At 58.3% G+C, this 14105-nt stretch overlaps 5 protein-coding genes across 5 annotated transcripts; 2 read left to right on the forward strand and 3 right to left on the reverse strand.

Moving 5' to 3' along the window:
• Positions 1 to 223: 223 nt before the first annotated feature.
• On the reverse strand, positions 224 to 4132 carry J3D65DRAFT_553518 (uncharacterized protein; the record flags this gene model as incomplete). The annotated part of the gene is made up of 3 exons (XM_066797137.1): positions 224 to 1841; positions 2319 to 3796; positions 3854 to 4132. The coding sequence occupies 3 exons, from the start codon at positions 4130 to 4132 to the stop codon at positions 224 to 226; spliced, it is 3375 nt and encodes a 1124-aa protein (XP_066655014.1).
• Positions 4133 to 6126: 1994 nt separating this feature from the next.
• J3D65DRAFT_553080 (uncharacterized protein) lies at positions 6127 to 8037 on the forward strand (the record flags this gene model as incomplete). The annotated part of the gene is made up of 1 exon (XM_066797112.1): positions 6127 to 8037. A coding segment is annotated over one exon (1911 nt), but the record flags the coding sequence as incomplete, so codon positions are not given.
• A 161-nt stretch (positions 8038 to 8198) lies between these two features.
• J3D65DRAFT_623628 (SYF2 splicing factor-domain-containing protein) lies at positions 8199 to 9582 on the reverse strand. Its single transcript, XM_066800173.1, has 2 exons — positions 8670 to 9582; positions 8199 to 8614 (listed from the first exon to the last, which is right to left on the reverse strand). The coding sequence occupies exons 1-2, from the start codon at positions 9519 to 9521 to the stop codon at positions 8525 to 8527; spliced, it is 942 nt and encodes a 313-aa protein (XP_066655016.1). The 5' UTR covers positions 9522 to 9582; the 3' UTR covers positions 8199 to 8524.
• A 173-nt stretch (positions 9583 to 9755) lies between these two features.
• J3D65DRAFT_667584 (uncharacterized protein) lies at positions 9756 to 11213 on the forward strand (the record flags this gene model as incomplete). Its single annotated transcript, XM_066803037.1, has 1 exon — positions 9756 to 11213. The coding sequence occupies one exon, from the start codon at positions 9756 to 9758 to the stop codon at positions 11211 to 11213; it is 1458 nt and encodes a 485-aa protein (XP_066655017.1).
• A 249-nt stretch (positions 11214 to 11462) lies between these two features.
• Positions 11463 to 12963, reverse strand: J3D65DRAFT_667585 (uncharacterized protein; the record flags this gene model as incomplete). Its single annotated transcript, XM_066803038.1, has 7 exons — positions 11463 to 11496; positions 11549 to 11975; positions 12024 to 12088; positions 12136 to 12509; positions 12562 to 12629; positions 12693 to 12729; positions 12778 to 12963. The coding sequence occupies 7 exons, from the start codon at positions 12961 to 12963 to the stop codon at positions 11463 to 11465; spliced, it is 1191 nt and encodes a 396-aa protein (XP_066655018.1).
• Positions 12964 to 14105: the final 1142 nt, after the last annotated feature.

The raw sequence follows: 14105 nt of genomic DNA on the forward strand, positions 1-14105 counted from the left end.
AAAATAAGGATGTCTGTCACGCTGTGGGAAGTGTGGGAAGTTTTGGAAATCCTCAATTGATTCTTGTTGGGGTATATATCGAATCCATCCACGGTTCTGTGATGCGATGCATGGCAAGCCGTTCATGGACTGCTTCTGCTCGTTCTCCATCTCCCCCTCTTTCATGTCCTCGTTCTGTCTTCCTCTCCTTCCATTCTTGCTTTTGCGTTTAGACGACCCGGTCCTAGTTGATGTCCGTCGAAAACACCAGCGAAACGCCATCGTCGCCCGCAGTGACGACCTTGTCGCCCGCGCCCTGGACGAAGCCCATGATGCCGCCGCCCTCGCCGCCGCCCCGGTGGCCCCTCCACTCGCCGACCAGCCCGCGCGCCGCCGCCGCCGTGCCGCCGCGCGTGTCCCACCGCCTCACGACGCCGTCGTTGCCGCAGGACGTCAGGAGCCAGCTGCCCTGGGCGGGCTGGCCGGGGCCACCAGCAGACGACTGCCGCGGCGATTGCAGAAACTCGACCTTGATGACGGCCTGCTCGGTGCCCTCGTCGTCGTCGACGTGCGCGGCCTGGATGTGGCGCCGCACGGCGAAGCGGTGCGCCGTGTCGAGCAGCACGATGGACCCGTCGACGCTGCCGGCTGCCAGGAGAGTCAGCGGGGGCGCTGAGAACGCGAGCGTCTCGACGCTGTCGCCTTGCGTCTTGAGGCTGGCGAGGATGGCACCGGCTTGTCCGCTCGCCGCGCTGCTGCCGCCGCCCCTGGGCCCCCCTGATTGCTTGCCGCCGCCGGCCTTGTTGCGTGCGCCGGCGCCCCGCGCGCCGCTCGTCACGGATGATGCTGCGTCGCCGCCGACACGCGGCAGGCCGATGACGCGGACGTGGCCTTCGGCGCCGCCGACGGCTGCGAAGGCGCCGTTGGGTGCGACGGCGACGCTGTAGAGGCCGCCTTCGACGCGGAAGCGCTCGTCGTCGCCCGTGAGACCGACGACAGCTTGGCCGGAGGGGTTGGACAGGCCGGCCGCAGCGGCCTCGCCAAAGACGTCCCAGAGGTAGAACGATGCGTCTTCGGAGACGGTGGCTAGCATCGTGCCGTCGGGGGTCCAGGCGCCCGCCGTGCAGGGCATGGTGTGCAGGTAAAAGGCTTGGACGATGGTGAGCGGCGACGCCGTGTCGGCGGCGTTGACGGTGTAGACCCAGACGGAGCCGTCAGCGGCACCCAATGCCACCGTGTTGGGGTACGACGGGTGCGGGCAGGTCGCGATCCAGGTGATTTCTTCCACCTCCTGCATTTCGCCAACAGACTGCCACGACCTGGCCTGGCCGTTGGACGAATCGCGCCAGGCGCGCAGGCGCCCGTCCATGCCGCCAGTGACGACGTACTCGCCGGCGGGCTGGGTAAACGCAATGGCGACGATCGAGTCGCTGTGGCCCTCCAGCTTCGCGATGCTCTTGAGGCTCTCCCGCTCGCCCTGCTCTCTTCCCGACTCGCTCCCCGACCAGCTGGCCGGCAGCGGCGGCCGGTCCTGCTCCTTGACCACCACCTCGAATATGTAGCCGACGTCGTCGCCGCCGCCCGTGGCCACTATCGCCGGGTTGCGCGGGTGCTGTGCGATGCAAAACACACTGTCGTTGTGTCCGTCAAAGTGCGCCACGCTGTCGTTGTGCAGCTGGATCTCGGCAATGGGGCCCTCATCGCCTTCTTCCTCGTCACCCGAGTCCATGGGCGCGTCCTCATCATCGGCGATGATTTCCTCCGCGTCTTCGGGGTCGAGCATGTCGACGTTGTCGGGCTCGTCCTCGTGTTGTTGGTGGGGGTTTGGCGCCGACATTCTGGACGGTTGTTCGAGGGAAACGCTGGAAAAACTTTTGGAAGAAATGCTCGGGCTGTATTGGTGTAGTTTGGAGGGAAGAGAGGAGCGTTTAAAGGTCGGATTGCCAGTGTTGGAGGGTGGTTGCTTAGAAATTGAAATTTCTTGGATTCGGCGCAAAAACGGCATGGCGGGGCACTGGAAGAATCCAGCGCTTACATCATGCGCTATGCAGTTTGGTCCGAGTTCAGGCACCACGGTACACAAACACATGATTGTTTTTGCCGTTGGAATCCAGCTTTCAGCCTTGACTTGCTGACAATCACTGGTACATCCTTATAAACGAGGACAGCCGGCCACTTCATCACAATTTGGTTCCCAAGCTGGGCTGACTGTACGTTGTATCGACATCCCATCAACTACAACCTGACATCACGCCAGCTGAATATTGACACGGTAGCTTCGCAACACGCTCAAGACCGTCATTCATAAATACGGCCAGAGACCCAACTTCAAAACCTACATCTTGGCGCCATTCTTCCTCCTGCTTTCCTTTTCCTTGTCTCTCAGGAGACGGCGCAAAATCTTGCCGCTCGGGCTCTTTGGAATCACGTCGATAAACTCAATACCTCCCTTGAGCCACTTGTGCTTCGTCTTGTGCTGCTCAACATGTTTCTCAACGTCGCGCTTGACCATCCGGTCATTCTCCTCGACGCCGACTGAAGGACTCTTCACCACAAACGCCTTGGGAACCTCTCCCGCCGAGTCGTCTGGCACGGGAATCACGGCGCAGTCAGCCACGGCGGGGTGGGTTAGCAGGTGCGCTTCCAGCTCTGCAGGCGCGACTTGGAAGCCCTTGACCTTGATGAGCTCTTTGATGCGGTCGACGATGAAGACATGCTCGTGGCCTTTGGGTGAGACGCGAATGACAGCCTCGTCACCAGTCCGCATCCAACCGTCCTGGAACGTCTCCTTGGTGGCCTCGGGCTTCTTGAGGTATCCCAGCGTCACCGCAGGCGACTTGACCACCAACTCTCCGGGCTGGTCGTACTCGGTAATCTCGCGCCCCTCGGGTGAGATCAGTTTGGCCTGGCATCCGGAAATCAACGATCCAGAGGAACCAAACCAAATGTCGTTGACGCTTGTCGAAGTCACGACGGTCGAAGTCTCGGTGAGACCGTACGCCTGAAGGACGAACCATTTTGGGTGCTGCGCGGACAATTCGTCTGCAGTCTCCTTTCCTAGCGGTGCGGCGCCGGTAAAGAGCGACTCGACACTGCTGAGGTCGTACTGGTCCAGCAATTTCTTTTGCTTGGCCATCAAGATGATTATCGGCGGCACCAGGTACAGCGTGTTGACCTTGAAGCGCTGTATGGTCTCGAGAAACGGCTTCATCTCAAACTTGGGCAGGACCACGACACGGTCACCACGGTACACGCTGCAAAGACACACAACGACCAGCCCATAAATATGGCTCATGGGAAGCAACCCAAGAGCCGTCTCGGTCGGATCAAGCTGGTGTCCGCTCTGTTCCCGGTTCCTGTCGCGGTCAAGCTTGTTGTACATCTTGAGTTGGAGGATGTTGGAAATGACATTGTAGTGCGAAATCATGACTCCCTTGGGGAGTCCCGAAGTTCCGCTGGAGTAGCAGAGAAACGCTGTACGTCTCCGCCCCTCTCCTGGTTGCATTTTGAATCCTTCAATTCTACGCGCGCCAAGGCCCCTTTCGATAAGCTGGTCCACAGTCTTGAATTCGGCTGGAGCTTTTTTGCCGCCAGTCAATGCATCTGGCAAGTCCAAAATGTATATGTGCTTCCGAGGAATTCCGACTCTCCCAGCAGCCTCCAAGGCAGTCTTCAGAAGCGGCAGGCAAGTGAACAAGCATTTGGCGCCGGAATCCCTGAGCTGGTATTCGATTTCTGCAGCCGAGTAGGCGGCATTCGCAGGGGTATGGATACCCCCGAGTCGATGGGTTGCTAACGCGACAGTCATGGTGTCGATCTAACAGCAGTCAGCTCCGTTTGTCCTGGTCCGCATCCAATCCTTCCGACGACGCACCGTATTGACGCTGAAAACGCCAATGACCTTGTCCCACTCGGATCCGTTGTTCGGCTGCCAGCCCAGCTCCTGGGACAGGGCACGCGCAAGAGCTTCGATTCGGTCGATGACATGCTTGGCCGGATATTCCTTGCCAGAGAGGCCGCAAGTAAAAGGAGCACGAGCGTATGTGAGGGAAAATCGGCCGTAGGACTCGTTGTAGAGAAAGTCGAAAACGGAGGCAGAGTCCGGCGGTTCGGACGAAAGCTGGGGGACCCAGGACGGCGGATTGAAGACCATGATTGCCAGGGGCGCGAGAAAAGAGACTCAAAGGCTAGCGACCACGACCGAGCGAACGGTACAGCGGTACAGACAGGAGACAGGCTTGGTTTGGTTTGGATGAGTGATCAGTGATCAGACAAAGGAGGAGGAGACTGAACGGTAGCCGAGCTTACCGTGGACTGGCTGTGAGGGGTACAGCTACAGCTCCGCCCGCAGAGGAAAAAGTCCGGGGGACAGGGGGGAGACGTTCCCGGTCCGTTCCCCGCGCTAGCCTGCAGGAGCAGAGGGTGCCTGCGCTTCGCTGCATGTGTGGGGTAGGGAGCTATGACGCATCGCAGAGCCGCAACACCAAAAGGACAATCAAGCTGCCTGCATCAAGACTCTCGGCCATGGATGCTCCTCAAGCTTGCACATGCCACGCATGACAGCTTTGTTCGCGCCTTCCAGGGTGGTGCGCTACAGGACCTTTGTGTGCGCCATGACCACCTGCACTGCACCTCGTGCCGGTGGTATATATCGAGGTTCTTCGCCGGCTTCCGCCTCTTCCTCTCCATCCCACATTCAGCCTCAACATTCTTCTCATTGATACACCCCGATCCATCCCTCCATTGTACAAGCATTACTGCTTCTTCCATCATCTATTCTTGCGCGCGCGCGTGCAAGTGGAGCGACGCGCCATCACATCAGGCCATCGCCATCCAGTGCAGCTTCTTGAGTTGGCGGCACTACCCCGCCAAACCACGCTAAGGGGTCAGTTGACGGGACTCGCTACCGAGCGCTCGGTTACCGTAAATACCCTCTGATTCTCTCTCCAGACTCTTCATCTCTTCATCTCTTCATCTACTCTTCATCTGCGCATCCTCATCCATATTCTCAACATCGACCTGCGCACACCTCCTCACTACCTAGCAGCAATGGCGGCGACCGCACCTCTTCCCTCAACGCCAACCCCCCTTTTCAGGCTCGCGCAATCGATCGTCAACACGCCTTCTTCAAGCTCCTCGCTGAGCCCTCCTCCATCGGACCTTAGTGACCAGTCCATCCCTGAACTCCTCCGCTATGACTCTCGCCATGCGCACACTGGTCCAATCCCTTTCAGCGTGGATCCTCGTGATGCGACCGTCCAAGACGCTCCATTGTCTCTCGAAGCCGTGCGCAGTCAGTCTATTTCTTTCGCATCGGAGCCGACCGACGAACATCTCCCTCCAACTCCTTCCCCTGTCGACGCGAAGCCCAGGAAGCGCAAGGAGCCGCCTTCCCCCATCGGCTCGAAGCGCAGGAAGCAGAGGAAGGTTGCATTCCCACAGAGGACCTCGAGCCGCATCGCCGCCGCCAAGTTGAATCTTGAGGCAGACCTGTCGGATACGCTTGAGTTGCCCCACAAGCGCGAGAAGGTCCAGAAAATCCAGAAGGCTCAGAGGACCCAGAAGGTCCAGAAGTCCCAGAAGATCAAGAATGCCAGGAAGATCCAGATCACCCAGAAGCGTGAGATGATAGTGTGTCTATTCATCTCGGCAGAAAAACTCGGCGCGGTCGTCAAGAATCTTGAGGATGCCAGTCAACCCCAGACCGGCCCCCAGAGGAGATCTACTCGCTCAAGTCAGCGATTGCAGCAGCCAAACCCGCAGCCCACATCTTCTCCAGAGTCTCTCCCGCAATCAGGTCTATCCCTCCCGCCAGAAAAGCTCGCCGAGGTCATCAAGAATACTGGGGATGTCAGTAAATCCCAGACTGGTACCTCGAGGAGATCTACTCGCTCAAGAAGGCAACTGCAGCGACCAAGCCCGCAGCCTACATCTTCTCCAGAGTTTGTCCAGCAACCGGTCCGTTCGCGCCAAAATGTAGGCCAGTCCATCTTGTCGCCTCCAACTTCACAGGACGAATCAAACATTCAGCTTGCATCCAGCGCTACCACAGCTCCATCCCGGGACTTTACGGAAGAGGAAAAACACCTCGCAGGCATCTCCAGAGCCCTCATCGTCCTCAGCGATCCGCCAGAGGACCCGAGCTCATCCAAGCCGCCACCTGTGCGTGAACCAGAAGTCTGGGCTGACGGAAGACAAGCCCTGTGCGAGACGCTTCCTTACTACCACGCCTATCAGAGTGGTGGATACGTCACTGGCGGCTTTGCATATGGCTTCATGGTCGACAAAGAGAGCAGCGCTCGTGACTACATGGATTCCGAGGTTCTCATCACTCGAGCTGGAGGGGGACTCTCCAGAGACGCCAACAGCGGAAGCATGGTGCGAGGAAGCGACCAATCCCTCAAGTCGTCACAGGTCCAGGGAGTGAGAAACAGCATGGACTTCTTCAATCCTGTCGCCATCATTAGCGGCGATCGAAACCCACAGGCCCCGTGTGCTATGCCGCATCCCTACAACGTCCTCGATTGGTTCAAGCCAGCATACGTCTGGGCAGAGAAGTCGAACGGTCATGTCGTCGTCAAATACCGCTTTGAAAAGCTGGACAAGGACAAGTCAAGCTGGTGGATGCCTCAAGGACTGGAGGAACCAGCCAAGCTCGGCAGCCTTCCTGCGCCAGAGATCAAGACTTGTGATGATTGTTCCGAGTCCAGCACAAGGGTCTACCTTCAAGGATGGATGTGCCTTCAACCACAATGCGCCAATTTCTGGAAGATCGACGGCTTGGAGCCGGAAGAGGCCAGCCTGCTGTACGACCCTCGATTCCTGAAACAGTATACTCCATGGGGACACTCGAGCGCTCCGCAGCCTTTGCGACCCGAGCCCATGCGACTGGGCAGTATGCCGGTTCTTGGTGATGACGTTTCTTGGGCAGCAGGCAAGGGCATTGCTTGTCCTGACTGTGGCCGTTGCAACTCCCGAGAGGTTTGGAAGGGCTGGCAATGTGGAAATCCTGCCTGCAGCTTCGAATACAGCCTCCCTCACTCCCTGATCCCTCCATCCGGAATCCGGAACCCTTACGACCCGGCTTCAAAAGGCTACACCTCCTCCAAAGACCAGGTTTTGAGTTCCAGCGTCGGCTTGGAAGTCGAATTCGCAAACAACTACCGCATCCACAAGTACATCATTCCTGGCATCCCTGGATTCATCGCCCACTTCATAGCCAATGGCACCGTCAACGAGGAGCTTGATGGCCCTGATGACATGTGGACAGAGCTCCAGTCGACTGAGATTGGTCTATGCCGCCGCCCCCTCCAGTGCTCTACTCTGCGTGGCCCCATGCTCACCCAGCACTTTTCTGTGAACTACGGCATGCCCTACAAGTTCATCGCATCTACTGAAAGTCACAGCTTCGAGAATGCTTGCAAGGCCATCAAGGATTCTCGCTCGCGCCTGAACTGGGCTGCCCGCCAGTGCAATCCAGACCACGGAAACGAGTTCAACGAGTTGCTGGCTCTTGGCTACTTTGAGCGCCAAGGCATCGACTACCATGACGATGGCGAGAAGGGTCTCGGACCGACCATTGCTACGCTCTCGCTCGGTTCAACATCCAACATGAAGATCAGGATGAAAGCAAAGCACCACAACGGCGCCACCAAGTCTGGAGCGTATGTCGACCTGCCGCCCATCCCTGGATGTCTCAAGTACGAGGAGCGCAAGGCAGCGCACGATGCATTGGAGCAGCTTCGAGCACAAGGCGAATTCGACGCCGCAAAGGCCCGCGTGAAGCAGCTACCCAAGCAACTCGGCCTGAAGAGCAAGGGCAATGCCAAGGATGTCCTCAACATGTTTCTGCGCCACGGCGACATTGTCATCATGCACGGAGCCAAGATTCAGCAGTACTTTGAACACACGGTCGAGCATGCTGGCAAGCTGCGCTTTGCCCTCACTTGCAGGTACATTGATCCGGAGAGCCTGCCGCCGGCGGACCGACCAAGCTACATGGTTGAGGCTGATCAGGGTGTGTACGACGGACGTATGCTCCCTGACGCACGCGCGTGAAGGGTGATGAACGCTCCTGGCGGTGGTACGTGAACGTGGTCGAATGCTTCTGGTGCGGTGCGCTGTACGATTCCGAATGCTCCCTGGTGTCGTCGGTGGGAGCGATCGAAGGCTCCCTGGGTGTTTGCTGTTTGCTGTTGCGTTCGAAGGCTCCCTCTATTCTTTCGGTGTTTTCTCTGGGAGCAGTCGACGACTGCCCCATTTCCTAGTATGGGCGTTGCTATCTACACTTTGCTTTTCGGGACATGCTCACATGGAGCATGGATTTACGGACTACTGATACCACTGGGAGGACATACTCTTGCTCACTTCATCAATCATTTGCTCTTTCTTTGCTCAGGTAGACACATTAATCAAAAGTATGGTTTCGGATAGACAAGACTCCTGCTGCCATCTATGCACCAAGTAAAGACACTTTTGAACCCGCTTTCCCACCGAGACCGGAATGAAATTGCCCGTGAACGCCAGCCCTGATACCTTTGGGTGGCTAGAGAGCCGTCCCCCGCTCGAAGCTCTCGCGAATGTCGGCTGTGTACTTGTTGTAGAAGCGGGCCAGCTTGTCGTTGAACTGCTTGTTCTGCGCGGACGTCAGCTCCCACCCTGCAAATCCACGCGGAAAGAAGAGCACAAACCTTTTGATTGATGTACGTGACATCGCCGGCATCTTCCGCATCATTGATACCACGCGCCCTGCGGGCCTTGAGCCGCTGCTCCTCCGCCTTCTTCATAGCGCCGACCAAGCGATCGACGCCCTCCTTGTCGGGGCGATGGTTGACAAAATCGGTGCTGTCGGCGGTCGAGTAGAAGCTGCCGTCCTTGTCGACAGCGATCAGCTCGCCGCCCTCCATCTCGACGATCTCGAGGCCACCACTGCGCGCGGCGCGCTCGATGGCCTGCATCTTCTGCCGCTCGTAGCCGTCCAGGTCGGGCGGCAGGTCGCGCAGCTGGCGCTTGTACGTCTTGCGGGCGTCGGCGCGGTAGTCGGCGAAGGCGACGCCCGCGCGGTGCTTTTCCTTCTTCTCGACGCGGCGGTCCCACCGCTCGCTCTCCTCCACCGTCCAGTCCCAGGCGCGCTTGCGCTCGAAGTCTTCGCCTGAGTCGGCCGTTTCCGCTTTGAGCAGGTTGTGCGAGGCGACGGCGTGTTTGCGTTTGAGCGAGCTGAGCGCGGCCGGGTCGACGGTTGCTCGTCGCGCTTCTTCGGAGGAGTCTTTGAGGTTTTGCTTGCGTGATGCTGCTTGTCGTGCTTGTAGCGCTTTGAAGCGTGCGAGGCGATCGTTGGATGCTGTGCTGGGTGCCGCGCTGCTACTGCTGGAGGAGGCGGCGGTGGGCTCGTTGCTATCGTTGTTCTCGCTGCTGTCGGCGTTTTCTTGCGTCTCGTTCGTTTCTGGGGCACCTGCTGGGTCGGTCTCGATAAATCTGCGCTTCGATGACTGCTCCCCGGCGATGTCGCTCTCGGGCGTGGTTTTGCGTTTCTCGGACGGCATGGCGTGTGGGTTTGCGGAGGCTGGTTGGAGTAGAGAGAGGAGGCGAAGTCGAAAGTCAACAAGTGACGTTGGAGTGCAGCTGAAGGCGGTGAGGAGGTGAGTGGGTGAGGGCGTCCCCGGCACAGGGCAGGGATGCCAAGCCCAACCACCACCTACGGCACGACGCGCGGACATCAGAACGTCAGAGTTCCGCAACTCTCTCCGTCGACCAAAAACGGCCCGAAGCCATCCACCATGGCACGCCCCGTGCACTCTTCTCTGATCTACAATCCATCCTCCGTCTTCATCAGTCGCAACTGCAGTCAACGGCGCATCTTCAAGAGGCGGAGTTTCTCGACCGCGGCGCAAGCTGCCGATGACACGACTCCTCCTCCTCCGCCCGGCCTATCAACATCACTGCTCGAACTCAATCGCTCGTTCATTAGGAAATCAATTGGCGCCGAGCAGCTGGCGCCCGTCAAGAACGCCATCCTCAAGCCCTTTAGCAACCCATTCGCCGGCAACCCGCTCAACTATGATTCCCTGTGGTACGACCCGCCCTCGTTCGACGCCCTCGTCGACAGCCATTTGCGCGTTTTGGAGTCCTACGAAAACGGTACCAGCTTCCTGCGCGTCTCCGGCAAGCGCTACCTCTACTTCATGAAGGCCGTCTTGTCCGAACGCACGCTACCGCGCGACTGGAAATGCCATGCCATGGACCGCGTGGCCACGTATCTTTCCTGCCAGCATCGCGCGCAACTCGTTCGACCGCGGCGCCGGCGGTTTCCTGTCGAACTGCTGGGTCGCAACGAGCGCCTCTTGATCTTGCTCAATGCCATTTGCGCCGAAGCAGAGAGGGCGGGCAACCTGCCTCTGCCGCAGTCTCTTGTCGAGTTAAGCCTCGAAATGGCAGTCGAGTGCCGCAATTTCCCGGCGTGCATGGCTCATCTCCAAAGGCTCTGCGAATCCAACCACAAAATGAGTAGCAGGGTCTTCAAGAAGGTGGTTGTGAGACTCGGCGAGCCGCCGCGGTCTTTTTCCAAAATTCTTGCGCTGAGGCCTTTTCGGGCGTGGGATAGCACTCTCTCGGCGATGGTCATGGTCGGCGTGCCGGAAGAGACAGGAGAGAGCTATGGTTATGCCAGATTGAGCACTCTTGTTGAACGCAACGATCCAACGTGCTTCAAGCCCTGGCTGGAATCGCTTGCGGCTATGAGCGCCCAGTCCCCAGAATCCAGGCTCCGGTTGACACGACAACTACGCAGAGAGTGGGACAACTGGCGAAACTCACTGCGACCAAACTACGAGAAACGTCAAGCTCCTGGCATCCGGCCAGACCGCCGCGCTGCGGAGCTGGAAATGTGCTTTCTGGAGTCCTTCGTCCGCGCTGGCGCGTATTCAGATGGGTGGAGAGTCCTTTTCAGCACCAAAATCGCTTTTACCGCTCTGCCCCCGGATGTCAGGCGAGCGCTGATTGAGAATCCTGAATTCACGCAGCCAAAATCCTGGACGCCAGAGAACGAGAAGCAGGTGCTCAGCGTCTATGCAGAGTACTTGCGCGCCATTGAAGGTGCCCTTGGAGTCCAGTGGGTCCGAGACGAGGCGACGGGTGAGAGCTACCATAGGATTTCAACCGGTAACCTGCGTGCTGGAAAGTCTCGTGCGTCCAGGGGAAGAGTCCGGCGAAGAATTTCTCATCGCCCCAAGAAGTGAGAATCGCTGTTTTGTGCTTTTGTAAGTGAGCTGTATCCTTTCTCTGTGTCCCTTTCGTATTGACTTAACAGGATGTGTCGATCTGCCTTGCCGCATTGCATGTTCTCAGCGGATACCCATTTGCTATTCAATTGTAGATAAATAAACAGCATCTACACTTCCGCACCACTGGAATGCCAACACTTTAATGGATCACCTGCACGGGCTTCGGGCTTCAGGACAACATTTTCTGGATTATGGATTTTATTATTAACAGTCGTATACTGACATGACAGCCTCTCGTCTGACCGTGGTATCAATAATGTCGAGCTCTATAAGCTTCGTTCCTGTCGGACCCTGCCGACGTTCCCGACCTCTCGGACCACTGGACGTCATTCACCACGGTAACCTCAATCCTCTTCAACGGCACCTCGTCGCCGTGCTCGGAATCCCCTCCCTGATTAGCCGTATGGCTCATCGATCGTTCCACGACCGTCGTCGACGTCCCGTAGTCCTCGCCGTGCGTGGTGAAGATGTCGTCCAGGCGCTGGAAATGGCGCTCGCCCGTCTTGCTCCTCGTTGCGCCTGTGCCGCCAATGGTCACCAGCTCGGCGCCGAAACTGCGGCTGCGGCTCTGGCTGGGCGTGTTTTTGGAACGAGCCGCGCTGCTGCCGAATTGAGTCGATATCGCGCGCATGAGTGGCCGCAACGTCGGGAGACATGCGCTGATGATGCCGCATGCTACCTCGACGACGCACCACGTGCATGCCGTTGCAAGCGTCCCTTGAGATTGTCAGCAGGCGGTACCGCAATGCATTTCTCTCGACTTACACGTCGTGTCGCTTGTTTGGAACTGCATGATGGTCGTGAAGCGGTAGATGCTGGCAAACAAGACGCTACATTTGTTAGCCATCTGCTTTCGTCGGCCGAGGAGTGTGCTCACAAGCTACCGAGCAGGAACATGAGGCAAAGAGAAATCTTTTGCGCCAGCGTCACCTGCAGCTTAAAAACTTGGCCAACGGGCATGGCCAGAATCGCCACATCGGTGATGATGTTGGGAATGGCGTTACCGATGAACGAGGCCTTGAGGTCGATGCAAGACGCCTTGATGGACGTATCCCACGCGCCCTTGATGGGAGTACACTGGAAAATGCTGACGCAGTTGATAGCGATGACCCATCCGACGGTCATGAAACCCAGGATGTACGCGCCTATCCGGAACCCGGGCAGGGGGAAGATGCGCGAGTACATTGTGACGACGGACAATTTGACGAGGCCGACGCCTGTGCAGTAGATGCACTCGAAGGCCATGAGGAGCTACGAAGAATCAGATGGCCGCGCCGCTCAACCAGAAACCGGAAACGGGTACCTTGAGGACCATGACTATGTCTGCCGGATCGAGGATCTTGGCGTGCTGTCCCAAGCCGTGGGCAATCACTGTTGGTTTTTCCTGGTTAGCGTACTGCGGCGTCACTCGGAGCACTTTGCGTCCAAACGTACTGCCATAATTGAGACCGCCTGCGCCGTAGCAGAACAGCTATTCCAAGTCAGCCCTACTCCCAACACACAAAGGACTTGACAATACCAAAGCAACAACCGTCATCCAGTCGTCGGCCCCGAAATTCGCTCCTCTAGTCCACCGTGCCGCAAACCGCAGCACGACAAAGACGGTCGCGAGGACAAGCAGCGCGCTCGTGATGGCTGTAAGACTGGGGCCCTTGTCTTCATACAGGTCGTCCCGCGGCAGGAGAATCGACGCGTTGCTACTCATCGAGGTGGCATGGCGGGCCAAGGAGGCGTACGGAACCATGGAGCTGCAGAGATCGACAAAAGCCGGGGTGTGGAGGAGGTCGACTGGGACGACTTGTTCAAAGCATTCAACGCATAGGCGGCATGTGCGAGTTGTACGATATAATCTTCTGATGACAACGGTCGTCGGTGATGGAAGTGGCTGCGCGGTCGGGATGTCTGTCTCGGCGACGACGACGGGCGACTCGACTCGACTCGATTCGAAGCCGGGGGCCTCGCCCTACTTAGTAGACAGCGTCAACCGACTGGCAAGAGTCAGGAACAGAGTCAAGAGAAGGGCATGGGGCTCCAATTTTGCGCGGGCGAGGCGCTCAGACCGCAGCACAAAAGGGCTTGCACTTCAGCAATTGGGCATGCGGACGCGTTCATCGCTCTCCCCTCCGGCTGGATGGCTGCTGCGAAATCTCCAGAGCTGTGATTACATTAGTCGCGCCAGAGGCCGGCCACCTGCCGGAGCGTGGCGGGCAGATCTCTTTCTAAAAAACGTGGTCGCTGTTTGAAAGAGCGAGGCGAAAAAGTCCACCCCTTTGTTTGCTCCTCCTGCTCGACCAATCGCCTGGCCAGTCCTGGCCGCGGTCCGCGAGTCGCTCCCGTCGCCCACGAGTCGCAACAACACGCAAGGCCATCTCGCCCTTTGCCCATTGGGCCGCAGGGGACTGACGATGGCCAGTCAGCTGGATGTATCCGTCCATTTCTTACTGGCTCGGATCGCATCGAGCGCTCCGTGATTAATACGGCGTGGAGCTGGGTGATGGGCAGCACGAAAACACGTTGGGACAAGATTGTCGACGCTGCTTGTCCTTCCCGGGCCGAAGGATAGCCGCTTGGAGCGCGAAGCGCAAACGGGCCGCGTCCCATGGACGGCATTTCACCCCGAGATCCCGAACTGCTGCAGCGCCCCGGCTGTCTCGCGAAGAAAGAGGAAGCTTAAGCAACAAGGTTCTTGCGCCTCGGGCCCAGGAAGAGGGATCTTGGGACATGGCAGGCCTTTTGCTCGCGTATGCTCGTCTGCGACGGGTAAGCGAGCACGCTGATGCAACTTGTTCCCCGCCGTTTCGAAGCGTTTTGGGCCTCTCCGGCGGTGGACACCAGCCCCCATCTGGT

The sequence above is a fragment of the Phyllosticta citribraziliensis genome, assembly GCF_038025025.1.
Source record: "Phyllosticta citribraziliensis strain CPC 17464 chromosome Unknown J3D65scaffold_6, whole genome shotgun sequence".
NCBI lineage: Eukaryota > Fungi > Ascomycota > Dothideomycetes > Botryosphaeriales > Phyllostictaceae > Phyllosticta > Phyllosticta citribraziliensis.

Bases quoted from the DNA above. Each gene is read 5' to 3' on its own strand.
- J3D65DRAFT_623628 (XM_066800173.1), bottom strand. From the start codon at position 9,521: ATGCCGTCCGAGAAACGCAAAACCACGCCCGAGAGCGACATCGCCGGG. The intron at 8,615-8,669 runs GTTTGTGCTCTT...ACGTCCGCGCAG, and splicing joins TCACGTACATCAATCAAAAG to AACAAGCAGTTCAACGACAA.